Raw genomic sequence first — 25,569 nt, 5'->3', positions numbered from 1 at the left:
ACAAACCCAATGATTTTAGCATATAATTAATATTTTTTTACAGTTTATTTTTGAGAGAGAGCATGAGCAGTGGAGGGGCAGAGAGGGAGGGAAAGAGAATCCCAAACAGGCTCCACCTCACAAACCATGAGATCATAACCTGAGCCAATATCAAGAGTGGAACGCTTAACCAGCTGAGAACTGAACCACCCAGGTGCCCCTAGCATATAATTATTTTTGCTTGAATCAATTATACCTCCTGTTTGCTGGTACAGGGTCTGTCAAGAGGGGCTTTTTCTTCCCATAGACTCTAGTTCTTGTTTCATGCATTTTACCTCATTTCAGCCAGTGGGGGGTTGCCCTTTCTGACTCCTTTAATAAGGCTAAGTTACATTCTGTTAATACATTGAGGATTCTTATTTATGACCAAATACTTTGAAACATACCAGATTTCTCTCTGCATAAGTCCTAACAGTATTGTAAAATTATGAAAGCTTGCTGGGATGTCTTAAGGAATAAACTGCAGGTGGAAATTTACCTGTGGTCAAGATTCTGTCACCAGAAGGGGCAATTTCAGAGAATCATGTCCTAATTCTACACTGATTTTTGAAATGCTACATACACCTTTTATTTCTTCATGTGTGTGCCCTAATTGCTTTTTTAAAATCACATAATGCAGGGGACCCTGGGTGGCTCAGTTGGTTAAGCACCTAACTTCAGCTTAGGTCGTGATCTCAGTTTGTGAGTTCAAGCCCTGCATTGGGCTCTCTGCTGTCAGCACAGAGCCCACTTCAGATCCTCTGTCCCCTTCTTTTTCTGCCCCTTCCCTGTTTGCACTCCCTATGGCTCTCTCAAAAGAAACAAATAAAAAAAAAATCACATAATGCAGGGGCGCCTGGGTGGTTCAGTCAGTTAAATGTCTGAGTCTTAATTTCAGCTCAGGTCATGATCTCACGGTTCATGGGATCGAGCCCCACGTTGGGCTTTGTGCTGACAGCACAGCCTGCTTGGGATTCTCTCTCCCTCTCCTCTCCCCTGCTTGTGCACGCGCACTCTCTCTCTCTCTCTCAAACATTGAAAATAAATTCTGAAGCACAGAAAGATAAAATTTCTTAAAAAATCACAATACGTATGTAAATTCTCAAAATTCAAATAAGTAAATCCATCTTGAATAGCTCTCTTCTTATAAACACTTACTCTTTCTAGAGTTAACTACTGTCAATGGTTTACTGTTAACTTTTTACCTCTATCTGTATACATATTAAAATGTTTTGTTTCTATGCTTTGACATAAATTGAATTATTGATTTTGCAATTTGCAGAATTTGGAGATCTTTGTCAGTAGTTAAGCATCTTCCTCATTCTTTGTAACTATTGCATAATGTTCCAAAGGGTGGATGTGTCAGGTTTTTATCACTTTAATGCCTATTCTCTGGCCTCCTTATTGCCAAAATTGGTTGACAATCTGGAGGTATTCTGAGAGTGGAAACCATATAAAGTGAGGTTCAGAGAACTCATAATTTCTTACAGTCTTAAAAATTACATTGGTTTATGCTTGTGTTCTTTAAAAAATTTTTCTTTAGCATTTATTCATTTTTGAGAGACAGTTGGGGGGAGGGGCAGAGAGCGGGAGACACAGAATCTGAAGCAGGCTCCAGGCTCTGAGCTATCAGCACAGAGCCTGACTTGGGACTTGAACTCACAGACCGCAAGATCATGCCCTGAGCTGGTGGTATGCTTAACCAACTGAGCCACCCAGGTGCCCCTATGCTTGTGTTCTTAAGATAGAACTTCTTTCAGGTTTTCTAATACTAATCAAGTCTTGCACTTTTTATGTTAAAGGTTTTTTGTGTTTTTTTTTTACACAGAGGATGTATATATTTGGAATGTTTATTTTCGTGTTGCTTAAAATAACAGAATGATGAATAACATGTCCAATATTTAATGTTCAGCATAGATGTGGGTAAGTAATAGTACCTCACACTCAGCTAACATTACTGGGATGAATGAATTATCCACATAATGATATAGTAAGGTATTACAATAATTTAAAGAGGTCCCTAGTTGAGCATAGATCTAACTAGCTGGGTCATGTCTACTACACCAGTGTGGGGAGAATCTTACTGGCTTGAAACAAAGATTTTTCCGATGAGTTGCTGTTGTGCCCTGTGCATGGAAGTATGAAATTCCATTAAAGGAAGCTGTTGTTAGAAATAAAATGGCTGATTTTGTGTAAAAGTAGATATGACCCATGATCCATGTGAGACAACCTTGGAGACGCTCATGTCGTTGGGAAACAGCGCAGGCTGGAGATCCTGCATTAGCATCTAGGAGTAGAAGTACTTGTAAGTACCAAGCAGTATTCTAAGCACATCACATTAACTGAATCCCCTCATCATCACTGAGAAGTAGGTGGTTAATTCCCACATTGCATCCTACAGACAAGTGAATTGCTTGATGTCACAGTAGGAAGTGGCAGGTCTGTGCCACATTGCCTTTATTAAATGAAGAATATTATGTGGGGAAAATGGATGTTATAAAAGGAGAAATTAGGAATGGGGATCAAAAGGATTTCCATCTATTCTGAATGTCCTCAATTATAATGTTCTATTAACATGATAAAAAGGGCACTTTATTTTGAAGTATGCTTCATGCCCAGTGTGGAGCCCAGTGTGAGGTCTGGACTCAGAGCCCTGAGATCAAGACCAGAGCTGAGATCAAGAGTCGGATGCTCAACTGACAGAGCCACCCAGGTGCCCCAAAAGGACACTCTTTAAATAGGCTTTCCTCTATCATAACTTCTAACCAGTTTATATTCACTAAAGACCATATGAGAAGCTTACCAGCAGTAGTCAGATTAATTTCACCTTTTCGAAATAAACCAGGATAAAACCATTTTGCCCTGATCCTACTTAAGCCTAGTTCTGAGAGCAGAAGCTGGCATTTTTGCTATGTTTTTATATTTAAGCTGGCATTTTTAGATAAGCCACTGTATTCATTATGTGCATAGCTATTTGAAAGTATAAGAATGTCATAATTTAACGTGGAAAGAGCTGGATTTATTTGAAAATGCCCTTGGTTCTTGGGCTCTGCGAGCCTGCTGTATTATAGGCCCTGATTCTTTGTCCCATCTGATCCATTGATTAAAATCACAATTTGAAGACTTGGCAGGAGGTGCATGTCTGCTAGTCTCCCAGAATTGATTGGGAGTGTTGGAGACAGTCATAGGCTATCCACCCTACACAACAGGGAGGAAGGAGAGTGACAGATGTCCCTGACATGGGTTTCTATGTTTTCACTTAATTTTTTAAATTAAAAAAAAAAAAAAAACTTCTCTTTCTGCTGTCCTCCCACGTCTCATTTCTTGTTGAACAGTCACAGAAATAATACTGATAGCAGTAATAGTAATAGGCATTTTTCTCCTCGTCTTCTGCCTTTTTGGTGTTTTTCAGTGTGAGCACGCACATACGTAAATGCACACAAAGACTGCTGAATTCTGCACAAACACTGGCTGGAGTACTGTCTGTGATCAGCAGTTGGCTTACTGGCAAGCAGGCCCAGGTCAGTCCACCCCATGCAGCTTAAGACAGAGGGTGCTATTTCAGGGCCTTTGTTTCAAGTCCATGAACTCCAGAGGAAAGGACCCTTGAGATCCCCTGGGCTGTGCTCACACACATGGGAAATGTGCTCCGTAGCAGAGCCTGAAAAGTTGTAGATGATCTGTCTTGAGACCTTTGCAGATCCCCAATCCTGCCAGAAAATTTGATCACTTTGAGTAAATATCAATTAAGTGTCCTCTTCAGACTGTTTACAATTCTGTAAATACACAATACAGCTTTAAGAATCTTGGGGCGCCTGGGTGGCTCAGTTGTTGAGCATCAGACTCTTGGATTCTGCCCAGGTCATGATCTCACAGTTTGTGAGTTTGAGCCCTGCATTGGGCTGATGGTGTGGGGCCAGCTTGGGATTCTCTCTCCTCTCTTAAAGAATCTTTCATGGTATAACTTCTTACTTAATTTTTTTTTTAATGTTTATTTTTGAGAGAGAGAACAAACGTGAGCAGGGGATGGGCAGAGACACACGCGCACACAGAATCCAAAGCAGCTCCAGGCTCCCAGCTGTCAGCACAGAGCCTGATGTGGGGCTTGACCCATGAACCCAGAGATCACGACCTGAGCCAAAGTCGGATGCTTAACCAACTGAGCCACATAAGCACCCCTCTTACCTAATTTTTTCACTTTGATGATCATTTTCACATTAACTGGTGGGGATAGCTCAAACTGTTTCTTTTGGGTGGCAACCATTTTTAACCTGTGCTGTTTTTTGTTGAACATAATCCCGTTGTACTTCCTTCCACCACCCTCCAAGGCTGAGACGTGTAGTGGGGTCTGCCTCCTTTTCCCCTTGGAGAACACTGGATATTTAGAAGAGAGGTGCCTTTTTTGTTTGTTTGTTTTTTGCACATCTGGTTAGAGTTTTCAAGTTGAGAGATTTTACGGTTTGATGAGATTGAAGCCAGGGAGCTAAAAAAGCCCAAATTCTGCCCTGGCAATTACTCTACCTCAAGAGTTCCTGGGTAGGGTGGGGGTCTCTAGTGGGATAGAAATTAAACTAATACTTTTATCAAATTTCTAGATACCCTAATATACATTTCTAGTAAAACATTGATTCAAAGACTCTTTTAGGAACAAGTGGGACCACCTATATGATTCCTTGTGCTTACCATTCCCTGCTCCAGTCTAAGCCAGGGCCCAGTGTGTTCCCCCAGGAGTGTAAAGGGGAGGGGCAGAGATGGAGAAATGCTGGTAGGTGGCCAGGGGTAAAAAAGAGGTTTCAGCCCCATGTCACTCCACCCCTCACCCTGGTTGTGGAGCCAGGAAAAGAAGCTAGGGTCTCAGGATCCTCAGCTTGGATTCTGCCTGAAACCTCTTTGTTCCTTCCTGGGGAGCAGCAGGATACTGTTTTGAGATCTAAAGGTCCTTCACTTCTGTATTCTCATTGCCTTTCCCACCACAGAGACTTTGTAAATAGCTGACTTCCTGAGATAGCTTTCTGGTATGGTAAGTGCTCCATGGGGGTGGAGATAGACTAGATTTGAATCTGAATGGATTTTTTTTTTCACTTTAAATTTATGAAAGTAACACATGCACAGTTAAAAACACTATTGCTAAAAGATTTATGATGAAATCTACATTCCATAGCCTTTTCCTCTCTCCTTTCCTCAGTCACATAGCTGCTATATGTATCTGACTCCTGAAGTAAATTTAAATTAGTATGAAATTTCTTATTTTGCAGATTTACAGTGGATTCTCTTCATCAGGTCGTTAGATAGCATGTCACACTGCATTTTCCTGAAGGTGGTCAACATGATGAATATTTGTGGTGAATAAAAATTGAGGTGCCTGGGTGGCTCAGTCGGTTAATTGTCCGACTTCAGCTCAGGTCATGATCTCACAGCTGGTGGGTTCGAACCCCGCATCGGGCTCTGTGCTGACAGCTCAGAGCCTGGAGCCTGCTTCAGATTCTGTGTCTCCCTCTCTCTCTGCTCCTCCCTGCCCCCCCCCCCCCATGCTCTTTTTTTCTCTCTCTCTCTCAAAAATAAACATTAAAAAAAATGGCCACAGTCTTTTTTTTTTTTTTTTTAAGCTTTATTTTGAGAGAGACTGAGTGGGGGAGGAGCAGAGAGAGGGAGAGAGAATCCCAACCAGGCTCCATGCTGTCAGTGCACAGCCTGGCTGGGGGGCTCCATCCCAAGACCGTGAGATGATTACCTGAGTCAAAATCAAAGATTTGAATACTTAACCGACTGAGCCACCCAGGCGTCCCAGGCCACAGATTCTTTGTAGCCCTTCTGATCAGCTTGACTCTGTGCTGCCATTGTGACTTGCTTTCACCAATAGAATTGCAGCAGAGTGACATTGTGTAACTTATGAGCTTCAGCCTCTGGAGGCCTTGCAGCTTCTTTTGTGCTTTCTAAACATGGTCACTTTGTGAACAAGCTTGAACCAGCCTACTTGAGGATGAGATGCTAGGTAGAGAGAGTGACCACTGGAAAAAGGCCCAGATTTCCCAGCTGTTACAATCATCTCAGCTGAAGCTGCAGATGTAGAGTGAGTTCTGCAAGCCCAGGTTCGTATGGAGCAGAAAAACCACTGAGCTGAGCCTAGATGACACTGCCAAACTAAGGAATGGGAGCAAATAAATGCTTGTGTAAGTCACTGAATTTTGGGTTGTCACTTAGTTTGTTACCCAGCAATAGATATGGATACAAACCTAATAATGCCCTCAATCTAGTTAATAAAAAAGCACTTCCAATGAACAAATGTTCATTGTACCTGGAAGTGACTTAACCCATGCCTAATGGGAGAGTGAGTGGGTAGATGGGTCTATTAGGCATTGTTTTCCTTTGTTAAACACTCTCATCCAAGTTCCCATGCTGAAAATGTTCACATTTCTCATAATTAGCTTTATATAATAGCTTTATTTGTCCAGTGAAAAAGAGATTTTTCTTCAGCTAGTGTTCCACTAAAAGACATCTTTTACCTGGCATTTTAGAGACAAGTAGTCCCCATTTCTCTAATTGTCCTTCCTGTTAAGTATTTAACCATGGAATTTAAAGTCAAAGACAAGAAAAAAGGTTTTTTAGGCCAGATGTTAAGTGCTGAGAAAAACAAGAGAATAGAAAGTTTTTAGTTGGGCAACCAGGATCCCAATATAGTGAAAGTAAGATGTAAAAATGAACAGGAAATAGGATGAGTGCTATACAAGTAGAAAAGGCAAGTCCATTTAAACAAGTTCAGGACCAAATCAATTTGGTTTTTGAAGCTGTTTGATTTGTGAATAGAGAACACCAGTTCTTCTAATTCTATGTTCCTAGTAGAGTCAGAAGTAAAAATCAGTTTCTTTTCTGTGATAGTTTAGTGGTATAATTCTTTGAATGTTTGCATTCCAGATTTCCTGTGTATTTAATGTACTATTTTCTTAATCAGAACTGTAGGTCAGGATCTCCATTCATGCTGTGATCTGTCCGTGGTACTTGGCAAAGCTCACTAGCAATGTGAAAAGATTCCCAGCCAGCCATGAAAGCACAGTTGATTTAAAGCTATCCGAGATGGTAAGAGAGCATGGAGCATGGAAATCACACTGGGACACTTGAGGTTGTTCAGCATTGCTGAAGTAAGACAGCAAGAGTATAGCACATCTCTCTCTCTCTCTCTCTCTCTCTCTCTCTCTCTCTCTCTCTCTCTTTCTCACTCTCTCTCACTCACTCACTACCCTAGCCCTGAGAAATAGTTTTTCCTCACAGAACTGTGTATAGCTGGATTCAAAGGATGTTCAAAAGAATTACGTGGCAGTTACAGAGTTTCCACGGAAATTGTTATTACCTTTGGAGGTCTTCAAAGTGGGTTACCTTTCTTTTCTGAGATAACATGTTTCCCACCTGAGGTTGAAAATTCTCTCCTTTAGACTTGTGATGGGTTCCCATATAAAGAGGAAGTATTGTGTAGTGGTTAGAAACCTGGGTGCTATCAGATGGGGCTGCTCTGTTTCCTGATTATGGTGGTTGTTACACAAACCTATATGTATATTGAAATCCATACAACTACAATGAACGGGAAAAAAGTAAGTTTTACTGTAAAATTAAACACACCCACAGGGGTGCTGGACATAGACTGCTTGGATTTGTTTGAATCACAGCTCCATCATTCATTAGTTGTGTGACCCTGAGAAGTTACTTATGCCTTAGTTTCCTCATCTGTAAATGTGGGTAAGAATAGTACCTCCAACATGGGGTTGTTGGAAGGATTCAACAAACGTATGTAAAGCACTTAAAACAGTGCCTGACTTATTATTATTATTATTTTTTTTTGTCTTAGTATGAGCAGGGGAGGGCAGAGAGGGAGAGAAGTATGAGCAGGGGAGGGGGGAGGGGGGGGGGAGAGAGAGAGAGAGAGAGAGAGAGAGAGAGAGAGAGAGAGAGAAAGAATATCAATCTTAGGCAGGTTCCACACTTAGCATGGAGCCTGACACGGGGCTCAAACCCATGGCCCTGGGATCATGACCTGAGCTGAAATCAAGAGTCACACACTCAATCGACTGAGCCACTCAGGTGCTCTAGTGCCTGGCTTATTGTATGTGCTATATAAGGGAGAGCTACTATTATTATAATGTAAAGGAATAAAAAGATAATATGGGCTCTCATATGACCACTATGAATAGTTTGAAATACAACTGATATGAGGTGGTGCCTTTATGCAGTAAAAGGAGGAAACCCTAGAAGAATGCAAATGCTATTAAGCAAATTGAAGTCTTCTCTGTTGTTATATTCCAGGGGAGGCAAAAACCAACCAATCAAACAAGAAAATCCCCTCATTCTCCTAATTCATTCAGTTATGCCTGCTATTTTCCAGGGACTTACTGAAAAATTAGAAGGGATCTTGGCAATCTTTCACTTCCCAAATCACCTGATGATATATTCTCTAGCATATGTGGTTCTTTTATTTCTGTGGCCCATTTTTGGCAGATTTACCAAAGCTACTGGCTAGAGGTACTGATAATGTTTGCAATTAAGCATCATAGCTGTTGCGCCTACCAATGAGAATATTAAGACCAAAGAAATTCTTCCTCCAGGTTGATTACCTAGAAGATAAATTCTGAGAATTATTTGGGAGGGAAATGGAAGCTTATGAAAAACAGGAACCTGGGGATCTAAGACATGGGTATTTTAAGGATGCTTTAGACAGACTTAGGAATATTCAGATCATGAAAGTCTTATACTAAATGAAAGAATAACAATGCTCTTTGACATGAAGGAAAAAATGAGGCATCATTCCCATATGATGTTAAAATATTAATTTTGAGCTGCCCCCTCCCACTACAGGATATGAATGGGGCAGATGATGCGACACAGAGACATTAAGAGCAGGCGGAGGTGCTATCTATTCAATTCACATGAGTGTGAGGTCTTGTTTTTAATATTTAAGCATTACTCTTTGACAGTTGAGAAAACAATCCCCCTGGGAGGAGGAAAGCAGCCAAGAGAAAATGGAACAGTCTGAGAAAGAATGGAAATGATTCTATTGCTCCACCAGACAGAGCCAAGTGGGAGGGAAGCCAGGATAAATGATCAGAGGCTGTCTACGAAACAGCTCGCCTCAGCTTGAGCGCTGGGTGCCTACTCAGTGAAGCAATCACAGCTCTGCCACGGCTGGCACAGCTGGAGTTCCAAGTTAGTCATCTGCAGGAAACTGGCCTTGATCTCCATTTTGTAAGAAGTGTCTGTATGCTCAAGAAACACAAGTGTACACGATTGCATCTGTGCTCCACTTCTCCTTGGTTGTCATGGGAAGTGAGTGTTGCAAGTAACATAAACAAATTTAGACTCTGGGGAACTACACAGTAAAGTTCTAATTGCCATTTATGGTGATTAAAAATATGAAATGTGTTAAACTATGTTTCAGTAACTTTGAAGAAAATGCTGTTTCAAGGAGGGGAAAAGGAGAGATAAGGTATAACTTAAAAAAAAACTTTGAGTTTAATGTTACAAAGAAGTCAAAAACTTTTTTTTTTTAATGTTTATTATTTTTGAGAGAGAGAGCATGAGCAGGGGAGGGGCAGAGAGAGAGGGAGACACAGAATGTGATGCAGGCTCCAGGCTCTGAGCTGTCAGCACAGAGCCCTATGCGGGGCTTGAACCCACGAACCGTGGGATCATGACCTGAGCCGAAGTTGGGCTCTCAACTGAACCACCCAGGTGCCCCAGAAGTCAAAAACTTTTTGATGGCACATCTTTTACTTCTTTTAGGTGTCATGAATACAAAAGAGGTGACATGTTAAACACCACAAAGCTGCAGAGCTTGTAAATGATCTAGCATGAACTTGCTCAATTGTTTTCTAGCCACTCAAAACAATCACTGTTCTGTGGAAAAGTGAGCAGGCTGTCCTGACATTTTGCCATTAATTCTCCTCTTTACTTATTCCTGCATGTTGCCATAGTGTAAATGATTAATGATTCAAGCGAAGTCTCCATATTCAGATTACTGGATTAACAAGTATCAGTAAACTGACTAAAGCTCAAAAAGCAACAGTGACAGAACTTTAAGTAAAATCTGCGGAGCAGTTGAATATACCAGCAGTGATCCTGGGCTGCATTAGATGGCAGAATATGGAGTGAATTAATACAGATCCTAGCAGAAGTTCTCAACTGTCTAGGCATGTGGCATCCTGTTTGTGGTATTGGAACCACTCTTTCCTGGCTTTCCTGCCTGTTTTTGCTGAGAATTATGAAGGGACTGAGACAAATCTAATGTTTTCCCCTTGTTCTATGGGTGAGAAAACGAAGACCTGAAGAGGTTAACTAATATAACCAGGGAAACTAAACTTGCTTAATTTTGCTGTTTGAAACTTCTAGCAAGGTACACTGAACATCTGCTTCAGTCAAGCTTTATGCAGCAAAAGCATAGAATTTTAGAGGTAAAGGAGATCTGAGAGTATAAATTATGAACATTTAAAAACTGAATCTCTGTTACTCAAGAGGGCAAAAACCTAGAGACAACAAGGAGGAATGTTTTGCTTTCTAAAATACATATTCAGAAGTTATCAGAGTAATGACAGCATCAGTTCCTAGGTTCTCTATTTCTACACAAATGCCAAATTTTTAGCTTGTAAAATTAATATTTCATTTCTCCAAAATAAAAACGAGAAATTGATTTTCTCAACTGGGAAGCTACCGCCCTCTAGAGGGTGGGCTTGGAAACGTGAGGGGTACTTTTGTTTGTCTCTATGACTAACGGGTCAGGGGGAGAGGTTACTGGCATTTATTTATCTGAGGATGAGGGATGCTGGAATTCTGAAATGCAGTCTTACATATTAAAGAACTCTGTTCCCCAAGATGCCAATAGTAGTTACTTTGAAACGTAATGAAAGTGAGATCTATGGTTTTTACAAGTTGAATGTTAAAATGCTAACCATTTATTGTAAGCGGTTTTAGTGAGATGGGGGTTAGGGGATGCTTGTTGACAGAGAACATGGGTATGTCTACTAATTTTATGCTAAACCTTAGCCTACAGGAAGTTCATGGATCAGACTGCATTTCAGGTCAGCCTTTCCCATTAGCATTTCTCTCAACATTGGGATCTGGTACTTGACTTGCCAATTGTTCACTGTACACGGCTATAGCACTACTTGTTGAACTAGGAATAATAAAAGGTAGATTTCTGACTGATGTAATGTTATACAATGTATATAGGTGGATGTTGATAAAATGGTTAAAAGTGCTCTGATAATCGCAGAACAGACTTTGAGTGCCAGACGGATGTAACCTGAATCTTAAAAGTAAGATTCTCAGGTAGGATTATGTAAAGGTGAATGTTTACTTGTTTCTCCAGTGTTTATTCTCCCTTAATAATAATCCAAAATAGTCTCCATCTCCTCCTACATCTCCCAGCTTTCATGTGGGTAGGTAATGACCATATAACTTGATCAATAGACAGTATAAAATGTGTGCAACTTCTAACCTTTCCCCTTTCCTCGAAATAGGGAAATTGTGCTCTTCACTCACTTTTCCTCTTTCCACTTGCTGGGAAGGGATGACAACATGAGCAACCATCTTAGACCTAGGAATGAAGCCATGGAGCCTTCCACCAGCTGTATACCTGGATGACTATGTGGAGCAGAGGCACCCATTCATTCCTATCTTATTTGAGCCCATTTATTTTGGAGAAATCCTCTTTTTGCCATTTTTTCATATGCCAACTGCTTTGTTGCTCTCTCAACTAGACTCCAAGTAAGAAATGACATCTGGTCTTCTTTTTTTTTAAGTTTATTTTTTTTAGTAATCTCTACACCCATGTGGGGTGCGAACTTACGACCCTGAGATCAAGAGTTGCATGCTCCTCTGACTGAGCCAGCCAGGCGCCCCGACATCTGGGCTTAATAAATAGTGAGAGAAACTTGAATGTAGCTGAACTCCTTTTGAGGTATATTTGGATGACAAATACATACATATACACACCCTACAAAAAAAAAACTTGTATTTACAAACTCAATACAGTACAAACAGGCACAGTCCTTGGTGGCTTAAAGGGAGCAAAGAAAGCTTTATTATAGTTATGTTTAATACAATTTAACATATGTAGTTATGTCCAGTATAGTTAATATTTTCAGTGTGAACAGGGTCAACTTCATATTTCTATCTGTTTTTCTTCTTCTGCAGATTGTACACAAGGGAAGGAGGCTTCTTGGTTTTATAGGCCACACTTCTCTTGATGCGCTCGCCTTTGATGTTAACGATATATGGCAAGAGAGGGGGCCGGACCGTCAGAACTGTTCCTTGAGGTGTATAGCCTCGGAGATGCAGTCTGTCCTTAAACTGAGGTGTTACTGCAACCCAACCTATGCAGGCATGTGATAGAACACAAAATGGTGTTAGCAACCATCTTATTAAAAATGTCAACCCCAAGCTCAAAATGGAGCACCAAAGGAGGCTACTGGTCTCTTTCACTTTATTTTTTAAGAAAGCATACAATGCATTTATAAAAAGGTACAAATTTATTTTTGGAGTAGGCTGCATTTAATGAATAAATTAGTATATTTCTTCTTTTTTTTTAATGTTTGTTTATTTTAAGAGAGAGACATAGTGTGAGTGGAGGAGGGGCAAAGAGAAAGGGAGACACAGAATCCGAAGCAGGCTCCAGGCTCTGAGCTGTCAGTAGAGAGCCCGATGTGGGGCCTGAACCCACGAGCCATGAGATCATGACCTGAGTCGAAGATCATGACCTGAGTCGAAGTCGGACGTATAACCGACGGAGCCACTGGTGCCTCTAAATTAGTGTATTTCTTAAAATCCTGAGTTTATGTCAGATAAATGCACATTTCTATAAAAATACCAGTAAGGCCACTTTATTCACCTTTTAAGTATATTTATTTATTTTGAGACAGCATGAGCAAGGCAGAGAGAGAGAGAGAGAGAGGGAGAGAGACAATCCCCAGCAGGCTCTGTGCTATCAGTGCAGAGTTCCATGCGGGGATGGATCTTACAAACTGTGAGATCATGACCTGAGCCGGGATCAAGAGTTGGGGCTTAACTGACTGAGCCACCGAGGCGCCCCTATTCACCTTTTAAAAAGTGCTTGGTGTACAATTACCTGCAGAAGAAAACTTGATGTCAGCCACTGCTTCAGATTCCCCAAGTCCTTCATTTAATGTAATGTCTTCACCAATAAGAGGAGGAAATCCTGCCATTCTTTCTTCTCCACCCATTGGAACCTGCCATTGAAATAAAATGAAGACGTTTGGAAGTTCAAATTAAACTGCCCATAACTCTAATATTAAGTAAAGCACCGATACACTAGTTCTGTAGAGGGATCAATAATAATCTCAGCTATTGAAAACCCCAAATCACTTCTAGTTCAAATGAAAAGTATGGGAACTCTGTGACGAGATAAAGCCTACAGATCCCAGGACGTAAGAGCTGCATGTGAGTATGTGTCCAGTGGTAACCTCCTAATAGCAGAATCTTATTTTACTAGTTTACACTGTTTTTATAGCCCTCCATAAAGCTTCACAGAGTAACACTGGGCAATTAAAGTAACATCCTTCAAAATACCTTAGGTCTCATAGGCCTGGCTGGCCTCAAAGATTAATCCCTGCCTCATTACAAGTGAAGGGTACATGTGCAATGGGTAAGGTTTAGCTTCTGTTTATAGATGTGGCCATGAATGGGAAGTAACTGGATAATAACTTATTTGTTAATAAATCTTTCTCTGTTTAACACCAGGGACACAAAGATAGATGTTACAATATGGTCCCTGTGCCCAAGGAGATCAGAAGGTGGAAATAACATGTAAACAAATTACAAGGTAAGAAATGTCATGGGAAGCATCTATCAAGTACTACAGTTGAGGAGGAAGAAGTAATGAATGTTTTAGTCAAGGAAAACCTTGACGAAGCAGCAATATCTGAGGAGTATCTTGAGATAAAGTTGAAGTTACTCAGTGGAAAAGTATTCCGGGTTAGCATCATGTACACAAACAAGACAAAGGATGATGAATTCAGGGAATTGTAGTTGAACTGTCTAGGGTATGTTAAGTCTGTGTATATGTGTGTGTCAGTGATGAAGCTGTTGGTTTAGACTTCTCAGTAATGTGGAACTACCAAGGAATTATAGGTAGGAAAAATAACAGAGATAAGAATAAAAAAGAATACTGTGATCTGCTTTGTATTTTGGAAAGATCTCTGTAGTGCAGGGTTTGTTAACCTTGGCACTATTGACATTTTGGGCTGAATAATGCTTTGATGGGGGCTAGAGGGGAAGGCTGTGAGGCTGCAGAATTGTAGAATTGTAAATGTCCCCTGGGGGCAAAAGTCAATCCTGCATGAGAAGCCACTGCTTTAGTGGCTGTAGAGGTATATTTGGGGTGGGGGTGGGAGGAGGACAATAAAAGCTGGAAGCTAAGAAAATACTTCAGGATCTCAAAAACAGCCTAATGAAAGCAGATTACAGCTTGAACTGGGAGGCTGAATTCAGTGATAATGAGAAGGGAGGGCTGACTTGGATTTGGGAGGTAAGTAAGAAAACCAGGAGGCAAGAATGAGTCTCAGAGCATCCCCCAGAACGTTTCCGTTACTGGGAGAGAAGACTGGGATAGTTGCTTTGGAAAGCATCAGTGATGTCCACTCTGAAAACTATACAGATGCACAGGGGCAGAGAACGACAATTCATTTTCAGGAGAGCCATGTTATACAAACTACGAAGTTTCCTTCCCTGGAAATCTCAAGCTGTATTTGAACTCATGTATTATTGTTTTACCTAAAAAGGAAGCAAATTTAACTGGAGAACTAAAGTCTTTTAAATGCAGAAACACCAACAGATCTATATTGCTGATTGCCTTTATATATTCACCCATCCTACAGGTCTCTGGAATATTAACTTTAGGGCAGTTATGTCAATGGAGTTTTTTGGTTTTTTTAAAATTTTTTAATGTTTATTTTTTTTTTATTTTTTTTTTTAACGTTTATTTATTTTTGAGACAGAGACAGAGCATGAACGGGGGAGGGTGAGAGAGAGAGGGGGACACAGAATCTGAAACAGGCTCCAGGCTCTGAGCTGTCACCACAGAGCCTGACGCGGGGCTCAAACTCACGGACCGCGAGATCATGACCTGAGCCGAAGTCGGCCGCTTAACCGACTGAGCCACCCAGGCGCCCCTGTTTATTTATTTTTGAGAGAGAGAAAGAGAGTGTGAGCAGGGGAGGGGCAGAGAGAGAGAGAGACACAATCCAAAGTAGGCTGCAGGTTCTGAGCTGTCAGGACGGAGCCTGACACAGGGCTTAAACTCACAACCCCTGAGATCATGACCTGAGCCTAAGTCAGACACTTAACTGACACCACCCAGGTGCCCCTGTCAATGGAGTTTTAATTTCAGTCTGGCTTTCTTAGGAAATACAGATAGAAAGAAACATTTACTTCTCAAGTCAGGTTTATTTTTATCCTCTTTGGAAAGCAGTGTATATTGTGGGTTCTGGCTTACATTTAGTTGCATAAGCACTAATCAATACTAAACCACCTTTGCTGGATGCACCTGGTATTTGTGTAGATGTGTTTCATCATCATCACAAACACTCACATAGCAGTTACAACAGTGCCCTGGAACTTAGTTCTCGCCACAACCTTGTGATGTAGGTACAACACAATGTTACACAGCTTTGTCAAGTGGTGGAACAGAGCGAGCATTTAAACCCAGTCTGGCTCCAATAATCTAAATATTATACATTATACATTACCAATGTCTGTGTTAGGTCTTATTATTAAAGAGCTGAAAACAGTTCCTACTCAGTACTTGGTGAACTTTGTAAGAACAATTTCAATGATACAGGAAGGGACAAATGGGGACTGCAGAGGATGGACATGAGGAGCAGGAGCAAGCTTGACAGTAAAAAGAAGGAATAAATAAGCAGGACACTGAGGGATACTGAATTTTTTGTTTTTTTGTAATTCTTTTTAATGTTTATTTTTGAGAGAGCGTGTGTGTGCAGTGCATGAGTAGGGGAGGGGAAGAGAGAGGGAGACGTAGGATCCGAAGTAGGCTCTGTGCTGACAGCAGAGAGCCTGATGTGTGGCTTGAACTCATAAACTGTGAGATCATGACCTGAGCTGAAGTCAGACGCTTAACTGACTGAGCCAGCCAGGCACCCCAAGTTTTGTTTTCTTTCTTTCTTTCTTTCTTTCTTTCTTTCTTTCTTTCTTTCTTTCTTTCTTTCTTTTCTTTCTTTTCTTTCTTTCTTTTTTTTTTTTTTTAAAGATGAGAGAACCTGGATGCGCCTGGGTGGCTCAGATGGTTGAGTGTCCGACTCTTGATTTTGGCTCAGGTCATGATCTCATGGTTTGTGGGACTGGGCCCCACACTGGGCTCTGTACTGACAGTGCAGAGCCTGCTTGGTATTCTCTCTCCCCCTCTCTCTGCCCCTCTCTGGCTTGTGCTGTGTCTCTCAAAACAAATAAACTTTAAAAATAAGATTAAAAAAAAAGGTGAGAGAAACTGTAACATACTTACAGGTGGAAGGAAGGAGTTGGTAGGGCAGGAGTAAAGAGGCAGCATAATCTCTAAGTAACTGGGATTAAGAACCTGGGAGGAGAGCTTTTCCACCCAGACCAGGACTTCTCAACCATGCAACTACTGACATTTTGGATCAGAGAATTTTGTTTTGAGCATCTGTTGTGTGCATTGCAGGATGTCCAGCATTATCCTTGGCCTCCACCCACTAGACGCAAGTAGCACCCCCCAGTTGTGAGAACATCTGTAACTTCTCTTCCCTCAGCATTATCCAATAAACTTTCTGTGATGATGTGACTGCTGGGCAGTTGAAAAGTGGCTAGTGCAACTGAAGAACTAAATTTTAAAGTTTATTTACTTTTAATTAATTAATTTAAATTTAAATGGCACTTGTGGCTATTGTATTGGTCAGTGTAGTTTAGAGAAAACACAAGTCTGTAGCTATTCTAGGATCAGTCCAAACAACATCCTTTTCTTCTACAACCCATTTTACTTGCTAGCCAAAATCCTCAACCAGAACAGGTGAGGAGACAGCTAGCTGATTGTATAACAAAGATGGTTATGTCCAAGAAAGGCTTTGTTAACAGGGCTGTGGGACTGTCACAGTGGAGGTTAACCTAACCGTGCAATCTTCAAAGTGTGTTGTCTCACCTTGAGTAATGTATGACCGGCATGTTTCTTATACATAGTATCTGCCTTGTCCAAGGAAGTAATGTGCACAGGAAGGAGGCTGGAAGCCACAACTGTAAACCAAGCTGACTGATTTCCCTTAAGAAAGGAAGAAAAGAAGTTATTTTACAGAATGAAAAACTTGCAAAACCAGCACATTACAATGTACAATCGATAAAAAAAAAAAAAATCAAGCTCCTTTTATAAGTAAATGGATATGTAAATAAAGTATAAGTAATCTATAAGGAAACATAAGTAAATATAAGTAAATGTTCTAATTGTCCCAGTGTAAAGCTAGGTTTAAATTATTAATGTTCTATGGGTTTTAATGAAACACAAAACCCAAGAAATATGCTATAGCAATAACTTGCAAGTTGCATTTAGTGTTGTTGGATACATCCACATTTCATTTCCCTTTTTCCTCACTTTGGGAAAATACGGAACAGTTCTATAAATACTCTAAAATCCCCAGAATAATGCTAAGTAAATGAATACCAAACAAAAAAGTACATACATAAATGTATACATTTCATGGGATATAAAGGAGTGTGACAGGGGTGCAGGGCTGGCTCAGTTGGTGAAACATGTGACTCTTGATCAGGGCATTGTGAGTTTGAGCCCCACATTTGGTATTAATATTACGTAAAAAGAAAATCTTTATTTTTTTAAAAAGAAAATCTTTAAAGCAAAACAAAAAAAGAAATGTGGGATTTATTTAATGCACATTAACCCTACACCTAAGGTTGGACCTATGATTTTCATGTGAAACAATACCACAGGATAGGTACAGTAACTTTTCTCCATGCCAAGTTGTCTGGGGCATTTAATATCCTAATGAAGATCTAGTTTCTGAGACCTACTAGTTGTTTTTCCTCCCCATTTCTTTTTCCCAAGTTTTCATTATGGACATTTTCAAACAAACAAAAAGCATACCAACCTCCTCAACAGTCATGATCTAGTTATCAACATTTGCCAGTCTTGTTCACATATTTGTATCCTTAAACTAGTCATTTTTTTGTAAAATTTTTTTGATGTTTATTTTTGAGATAGAAAGTGCGAGCAGGTGAGGGGCAGAGAAAGAGGGACAGAAAGAGGGAGGGAGGGAATCCAAAGCAGGCTCCGCACTGTCAGCACAAAAAGACCCATGTGGGGCCTGAACCCACAAATCTCGAGATCACAACCTGAGCTGAAGCTGGATGCTCAACTGACTGAGCCACCCAGGTGCCCCAGTAGGTCATTTTTTAATGGTGCAGACTTTTCTTACCTGCAGAAAATCAATGCGGCCTATGGCACCCAAAAATAGAACCATTCCTGGTTTAAGCACAAAAGTTCTTGGAACAATGGAATGTGTTGGCAAAACAGTATTTACTTCTTTTTCTGTTAGAAGATTTAAAACCTGTAAAGCAAAGGGTAGATTTTTTAGAGAATTATTACTTTTTAAAAAAACGTTTATTTTTGAGAGTGCAGACAGGAGAGCGGCAAAGAAGCGGGGCAGAGGATCCGAAGCAGGTTCTGTGCTGATGGCAGCAAGTCCAATGTGGGGCTTGAATTCCTGAACTGGGAGATCATGACCTGAGCCAAAGCTGGAGGCTCATCCAACTGATCCACCCAGGTGCCCCAAGCATTACTTTTATTGAAGATATGATATATTTTGATTTACCTCTTAGGTAAAATATTTCGGACTTCACAATAAACCAAAACATGTCAGAATTTGCTGCATATAAAATTGCTATATTCATTCTGTCTAAATCAATTTATGGATGGCTCTACTCTTGCTTCACAACTTAATATTGAGTAATGGCAAAACAACTTTATGGGAGTATGAGACCTTCTATGTGAGCAGCATTCCTCAAATGTCAAAACTGGTGTGAACTGAAAACAACTGATGAGTCAGTTCCAAGATGGCATATATATGCTCTCCATCAAGGCTTCTGGGGGGCAGGGGGTTTCAGCTAAAGGTAAGGCAAAATACTACTTATATTCCAGTGGCAAGTATGCATGCATTAAATGCAAAATGGTCACCTCATTCTAGGAGCAGGTAAAGAGTTCTGAAGAACCTTTTTCTGCATTCTAGTCATTTTATTTCCCCCAAATGCTGAGCAAAAAATGAGAAAAAGTTATGAATCCTCTGGCTGCTTCTTCTTCTTCTTTTTAAAATGAATCCTCTGGCTTCTAAGGATGAAGAGTTCCTAAAGAGACTAGAGAAAATGGAAAAGGAAAGCCAAGAAGAACAAGATTTGGTAAGATTTAAAGAATCAAAATCTGATTAAAAAAGAGCAATATTATGGGGCATCTGGCTGACTCAGTCAATGGAGTCTGTGACTCTTGATCTCAGGGTTGTGAGTTTGAGCCCCATGTTGGGAGCAGCGATTACTTAAAAAAATTTTTTTGATGAGAAATATTAGAGAAGGTAAAAAAAAAAATGGATAAAAAACTTTTGTGAACTTGTCTAAGAAAAATAAGGAAATAAAGAATATGTGAAACCTAGAGAGCCTCACAAGAAAATACATAACAAGGGGCTGCAAGTACTTTTCCTCAGCATTTCTGTTTGAAAAAAGCATATTAAAAGCCACCTGCAGTAAAGAAACTTTTTAACACTTTTTAGCAGAGCCTTTAATATTTTTATTTCAAAACAGAATACCTTGAATCAGTTTGGGAAACACTAGTTTAAGGCATCTAATAAATGTATCAATAAACTGACACAGAAGCAGACTGCCAGAGACCTTTTAGTTCTAAAAATTTGAGGGTCTCATTCTGCTGGCTACAATATTTAGCAAATTCTTGCTTTTCTATTTGACAAGAGGGTATATATGATGGAAATAACTGCTATCCCTGAAGAATACATTGGTGAAGTGAAAGTGCTGGAACATTACCAGAAAGCAATCCAGTTGTTCTGAAGTTCCAGATTGTGAAGAGACAGGTGACAAGCAATTACTGTGGGAGTGCAAAAATGTTAAAAAATATATATGATTCTGTGACATGGGACACGAAATAAGAGTATCATTCTGATAACGAAACTGTTAAGTGATCCACATAAGGCAAAGAAGGAAAAGAAGCTAAGACACCAACGTTGTTTCACAGGCATATAGACATAATTAGGCGATTCAGGAACTTGGGTCAGTGACCAGATTCAAAGGAAACTGATTAATGGATCTGTTGTAAGGCTATATCCTGGATGCATACCAGTCAATCCAGGACTTGGATGATTATCAAAACTGCAAATGAATAAAAAGTTGTGAGATTTAATGAGTGTGTGGAATATAGGCTAACTTTAATGAGATAAAGTTGCCCAGGAAATCCTGCAATTGGATTAAAAAGATGTATTAAGGGCAGGCACCTGGGTGGTTCAGTCAGTTGAGTGTCTGGTTGAGTGTCCGACTTCAGCTCAGGTCATGATCTTGCAGTTCATGAGTTCAAGCCCCACATTAGGCTCACTGCTGTCAGTGCAGAGCCTGCTTAAGGTCCTCTGTTGTTCTCTCTGCCCCTCCCCCACCTGCATGCTCTCAAAAATAAAACATTAAAAAAAAGATGTAATAAGGGCAAGAGAGAGAAACGATAAGCCTATTCTCTCAGGGAGAAGAGCTGCAAGAAACAGACGAATTATCTGGATTATGTCAGTGCAGTAAATGTTCAATGTTTTGTTGGATGAACTAATGAAGGTGAAGAGTAGAGTGAGGAAGAGACAGGACATTACACATTAAAGTAGTTCAAAGTCTAGCAAGGGTAACAGGCATTTAGTCCATACAGGTCCATTTGAAGAACAATAGGTACAAGTTACAGGGAGACTGTTCAGCTCAACCCAAAGAGTAGGTCAAGGCCAAATGGGGTTACCTTGGGAGATGAGGGGACACTGCTTCAGCTGGTGATGAGTCACTCCTTACTTTAGTGTGAGCTGGATGGACAGTTTTAGAGGGAATTCAAGCATAGGATAGGTGGCTAGACTGCAGTGATATTTACGCTTTCTTCCAACCTCAAGATCTAGAATTTTATAAATGTCTCCCTAATAGCTAAGGTAACAACAATAACACAAATATGTTGGCAGTGAAGCCTACCAAATGGAATACACATCTTGATGGCACTGCTTCTAGGAAGGAACGAGAAGTGAGTCTGAAGTGAAAGAATACTTCCTTTCCTGTGTTCTGACAATTAAGACAATACTTGTGCAATTGAAAGTATTTCTAAAAGACAACAAATACATACACAATTTTCTTTTGTAATTCCAGGGGTGTCATGAAACCAGTGGGCATCTTTCACATCTTGTGGGGTCAATTCTATTCGTTTGGTGGATTTATTTGCAACCATAACAGGTTCATTTCCCATGTCAAAGGCAAGGGAATCAGCATCAAACTCAAAGGCAGCTTCATCCTTCTGTTCTTCTGAATATAGGAATGTTCTTCCAACTCTTCCTAGAAAAGTTATAGTTAAGCTATTAGTCACTCCTTTGAAGGTTTTGACTCCAGACAGATAATTCTTATTCTTCTTACTTGCCTCAAACAAGTTACTTAGACTAAATACGGTGTACAGAAGCAAGACTACAATGATACCCTTGCCCTCTTTTCAAAGGCAGTGGGAGTCAGACTCTTGCAATGGTCAAGTATGTGGCTAGCTGTGTACACCAGGTGGGGGGATGGGTGGAAAGTGCTGCAAATCAAAATATTTAAAGAAAAAAAAATTTTTTTCACGTTTTATTTTTGAGACAGAGACAGAGCATGAACAGGGGAGGGTCAGAGAGAGAGGGAGACACAGAATCTGAAACAGGCTCCAGGCTCTGAGCTGTCAGCACAGAGCCTGATGCGGGGCTCAAACTCACGGACTGTGAGATCATGACCTGAGCTGAAGTTGGACGCTCAACCGATTGAGCCACCCAGGAGCCCCAAATCAAAATATTTTTAGTAAAGGAGGGACGATCTATTTTTTTGTTTATTTTTGAGAGAGACAGAGCATGAGAGGGGGAGGGGCAGACAGAGAGGGAGACACAGAATCTGAAGCAGGCTCTAGGCTCTGAGCTGTCAGCACACAGCCTGAAGCGGGGCTCGAACTCACAAACTGTGAGATCATGACCTGAGCCGAAATTGGTCCCTTAACCGATTAAGCCACCCAGGAGCCCCAAGGAGGGACAATCTAATTTAAAGCTGCTGCATGCAGTCAACAACCTGTGCTGGTGGTCTGCAAGGAGAGGGTGCTGTTTCTTAGTGAAAATGCTTCTACTGCTGACAATGGTTGGTGGGCAGTTACTGCAGGTTTCCTTCCCTGGATTTCTCCAAGTATCAGCACAGTGAACTCTGGGTTTCCAAATAGTAGCTTTGCCTCTAAAGGGGCCTCTTTGTTCCAGAACTGGGAAAGTAGTCTTTTCCCAATAGCCACAAAAACTGGCTAGCCCCAGACAGCTGTATTCCATGTTGCTCCACAAAAATTTTTAGCATAGCCCCGACAAGAGTTTTCTAAAGAAGATGCTTACCTACTACATAACCGTGCTTTTTCAAAAGATTAAGTTGATGTTGCTCTTGCTGACTAAGATCTTCTTCAGCTTTAGTTGCATCTTTTTTAAGCCTTTTTTGCCTTTCAAACATCCTGTAAGGTGTTGGGTTGCAAATAGGAAACTTCAGAAGGTTTAATGTAGTACCTGAAATACCAAAGAATAAATATATTGTTATAAACATTATAAAAGAAGAGAGAATAAGGGGAGAAAAACCTACATTTTTGAGGAGCTACCTTGTCTTGGGTACAGTGATTTACTTCACGGAACCTTTGTGACAACCCTCTACAAAATAATTCTTACTTTTACAGATGAGGAAATAGGCTCAGAGATTGGCTCAAAGGCTCAACCTGGATTTGAATCTCAAATCTGCAGACCTGCTTTTTTTCCCCTTCTTTTCATTTTCACTGTACTATCATCAAGTATAAGAGCACTTCTGTGTATAATTTAACTAAAGTCCTGGACAGAGAAATATGGCCCATCAAAGCTAAACACTGGTTTCAAAGGAACAATGAGGCAGTTTTGCCAACTGTTAAATACAAACAGGGTCACAAAAGGACCTGTTTTGCAATTACAGAAGTTTATTTCTCCCTTTTTAATTTTTTTTTAATGTTTATTTATTTTTGAGACAGAGACAGAGCATGAACGGGGGAGGGTCAGAGAGAGAGGGAGACACAGAATCGGAAGCAGGCTCCAGGCTCTGAGCTGTCAGCACAGAGCCCGACACAGGGCTTGAACTCACCGACCGTGAGATCATGACCTGAGCCGAAGTCGGACGCTTAACCGACTGAGCCACCCAGGCACCCCTACAGAAGTTTCTTAAAACCACAAACTTGAGGGGTGCCTGGCTGGCTCAGTCAGTGGAGCCTGCGACTCTTGATCTCAGGGTTGTGAGTTCGAGTCCCACACTGAATGTAAAGATTACTTAAAAATAAAATTAAAAAGACAAACAAAAACCGAAACCACAAAGTTGACTTTTTCTCTCAGAGTCACATCATATAGCATTAGTGAATTATTCAAATGTTAAATGTGTATAGTATACTGATCTTATGACTAAACTTAAGATATGGAGAATAAGACTGAGAGGGTGGAGTGAGCTTTAGAAAGTAAAAGAAGGAAAAAAAAAAAAGTAAACGAAGGACTTTCCAGAGAAACATACAAATAAGTAAAGCTACCGAGAAACTTCCAAGAGAGCAGGAACTCTTGCTTTGTTCCCCGGTTCATCTACAGTGCCTAGCACAGTGACTGAACATACAAGTGCTCCATGAGAAAATTACTCTAACATATAAGTTTCCAAGCACTAGGCTGACACAAAAGAGAGGTGTGACCAAAGTAGGGAGAGAATTTTTAAAGGGAAGACTCCAGACAGCCCTTGGTGGACATTAAGGAAGGATATACTAGGTGGCCGCGATAAGACTCTCAGCATCTCACAAAAGGAAGGGGACGGGCCTCCTAAGGCTCACCAGGCCAAGAGGAGATGGTGGCTCTGTCGATAGCTTCAGCGCCCTTGGCGATGCAGTAATCAGATTCTAGGAGCGTGTTGAAGAGAGTGGACTTCCCAGCGTTGGTGGCGCCAACCAGGTAGACGTCGCCGCGGTAACGCCAGGAACGCTGAAGCACTGAGATCAATTCTTCGATTCCGTAGCCAGTCTTGGCGCTAATTAGCCTCACGTCCTTGAGCACCGTACGGACCCTGGCAGAAGGCTTCGAATTCTCCTTCTCGTCTCGCGGCCCGTCCTCCCCAGCGTGCTGTAGCCCTCGGTGGCTAGACAGCTGAAGGAGCCCTGCGCGGGTACAGTCGTCCCACAGTCGCTCCCGTAGCCGCTGCAGGTAGCCGGGCGCGTCCTGGGGCAGCAGGTCCACCTTGTTCCCCAGCACGATCAGTTGCTTGGGGCCCACCAGCGCGGGCAGCTCCGGCAGCAGGGGGTCAGGCAGATCCAGAAGGTCCACCATGTAAAGCACCAGGGCGGGCCCCGGCCGTCGCAGCGCTGCGCTCACCAGCTCTAAATACTGCTCGCGGTTCATCTGTACGCGCAGAGCGCGCCGGTGGTGCACTAGGAGCCAGCAACGCTGGCACACGGTCCGCGCCAGCCCGCCGTCGGTCTGTGCCGCTGCGCTGAGGAACTTCTCGCTGGGGAGGTAGCCGGGCACGCTGGGATCCTGGCAGTGCAGCTCCGCTCCGCAGCCCGAGCAGTTCAGGCCGCTGGGTGGCACCGTCGGGTCCGGGTGTCCCACGACCGGGTGTTGTCGACTCCTGTCCCGTAGCTTTTGCCGCCGCCGCTCTTCCCGCCGCTGCTGTTTCTGTAGCTCCTCCTCCTCTTGCCGCTGTTGCAGCTCTCGCAGCTGCTCTTCGAGGGTCGGTGCGGGCTCGGGCTCCGAGACGTACTCGGGGAACAAAAAATGCTCCTCCATGTCAGTTCTTCCTTCGTAATCCCTAGTTGCCGTTGAGCCACGAGAAAGCCTACGTCCCAGGTTTGATGGGTGCTGGGAGGAAAAGGCAGCCACCCATCTCTCGAGAAGCTGCTCCTGAGTGCCATGGCGCGCTACCGTGGGAGCAGATCCCCGTAAGAAGGGCCACAGCCGCCTGCAAGCCAGGCGAGCAGGCAGCATGGGGAACAGCGCCACGAGTAAGGGCAAGGGTGGAGTCACGCGCGCGCAGGCGCATTGAGGTCCGAGGTGCGTGTTAAATTCGAGACGTAAACCCTGGACTAGCTGAGGGCTGTTGTTTGTCCGACACATTTCGTCTCTTCCTTTCGTTTCTATTCCTGTGGGTTCTCGAGATGAAGGATCTGAGGCCTGGAAACCCATTCAAAGCTGCGGCAAAAGCACCGGCGACCTAAGCTGAAATGGGTGGGCAGGAGGCTAGCGAGGGTTTTACTACCGGGCTTATTCT

General features: G+C 41.8%; 2 protein-coding genes and 1 long non-coding RNA gene across 5 annotated transcripts in view; 2 read left to right on the top strand and 1 right to left on the bottom strand.

Annotated features, from left to right (window-relative positions):
- Positions 1-1,653: 1,653 nt before the first annotated feature.
- On the top strand, positions 1,654-11,838 carry LOC123595946. The gene is made up of 3 exons (XR_006711448.1): positions 1,654-3,539; positions 6,968-7,092; positions 11,517-11,838. It is a non-coding gene; the product is annotated as an uncharacterized LOC123595946 (long non-coding RNA).
- A 218-nt stretch (positions 11,839-12,056) lies between these two features.
- NOA1 (nitric oxide associated 1) lies at positions 12,057-25,484 on the bottom strand. Of its 2 annotated transcripts, XM_045473932.1 has the most exons (7): positions 24,140-25,484; positions 22,659-22,823; positions 21,401-21,606; positions 18,465-18,596; positions 17,183-17,299; positions 13,124-13,244; positions 12,057-12,371 (listed from the first exon to the last, which is right to left on the bottom strand). In XM_045473932.1, the coding sequence occupies exons 1-7, from the start codon at positions 25,482-25,484 to the stop codon at positions 12,169-12,171; spliced, it is 2,289 nt and encodes a 762-aa protein (XP_045329888.1). In that variant the 3' UTR covers positions 12,057-12,168. The 2 variants fall into 2 exon arrangements, with proteins under 2 accessions (XP_045329888.1, XP_045329889.1); XM_045473933.1 differs by lacking the exon at positions 17,183-17,299 and having other exon boundaries at positions 24,140-25,286.
- Positions 25,192-25,569, top strand: part of POLR2B (RNA polymerase II subunit B) — a 44,003-nt gene continuing 43,625 nt past the window's right edge. Inside the window, exon 1 of one of the 2 annotated variants that reach the window (XM_045473931.1) lies at positions 25,192-25,303. The gene's annotated coding sequence lies outside the window, so the exon portion shown is untranslated. Of the gene's footprint in view, positions 25,304-25,429; positions 25,527-25,569 lie in introns of those variants that run through there. The other variant, XM_045473930.1, reaches the window with a different exon arrangement.

The sequence above is a fragment of the Leopardus geoffroyi genome, chromosome B1 (genome assembly GCF_018350155.1).
Source record: "Leopardus geoffroyi isolate Oge1 chromosome B1, O.geoffroyi_Oge1_pat1.0, whole genome shotgun sequence".
Lineage (NCBI taxonomy): Eukaryota > Metazoa > Chordata > Mammalia > Carnivora > Felidae > Leopardus > Leopardus geoffroyi.
The sequence above is the reverse complement of the archived record's forward strand: the minus strand, read 5'-3'. Positions and strand labels throughout refer to the sequence as shown.

What these genes read in the sequence shown, in the direction of transcription:
- NOA1 (XM_045473932.1), bottom strand. Translation starts at nt 25,484, where the DNA reads ATGGGTTTCCAGGCCTCAGATCCTTCATCTCGAGAACCCACAGGAATA. An exon ending in GAATTACAAAAGAAAATTGT is followed by an intron (nt 18,597 to 21,400) that starts GTATGTATTTGT and finishes TTTGCTTTACAG; the next exon opens with GTTTTAAATCTTCTAACAGA. An exon ending in GCCGCATTGATTTTCTGCAG is followed by an intron (nt 17,300 to 18,464) that starts GTAAGAAAAGTC and finishes TCCTTTCTTAAG; the next exon opens with GGAAATCAGTCAGCTTGGTT.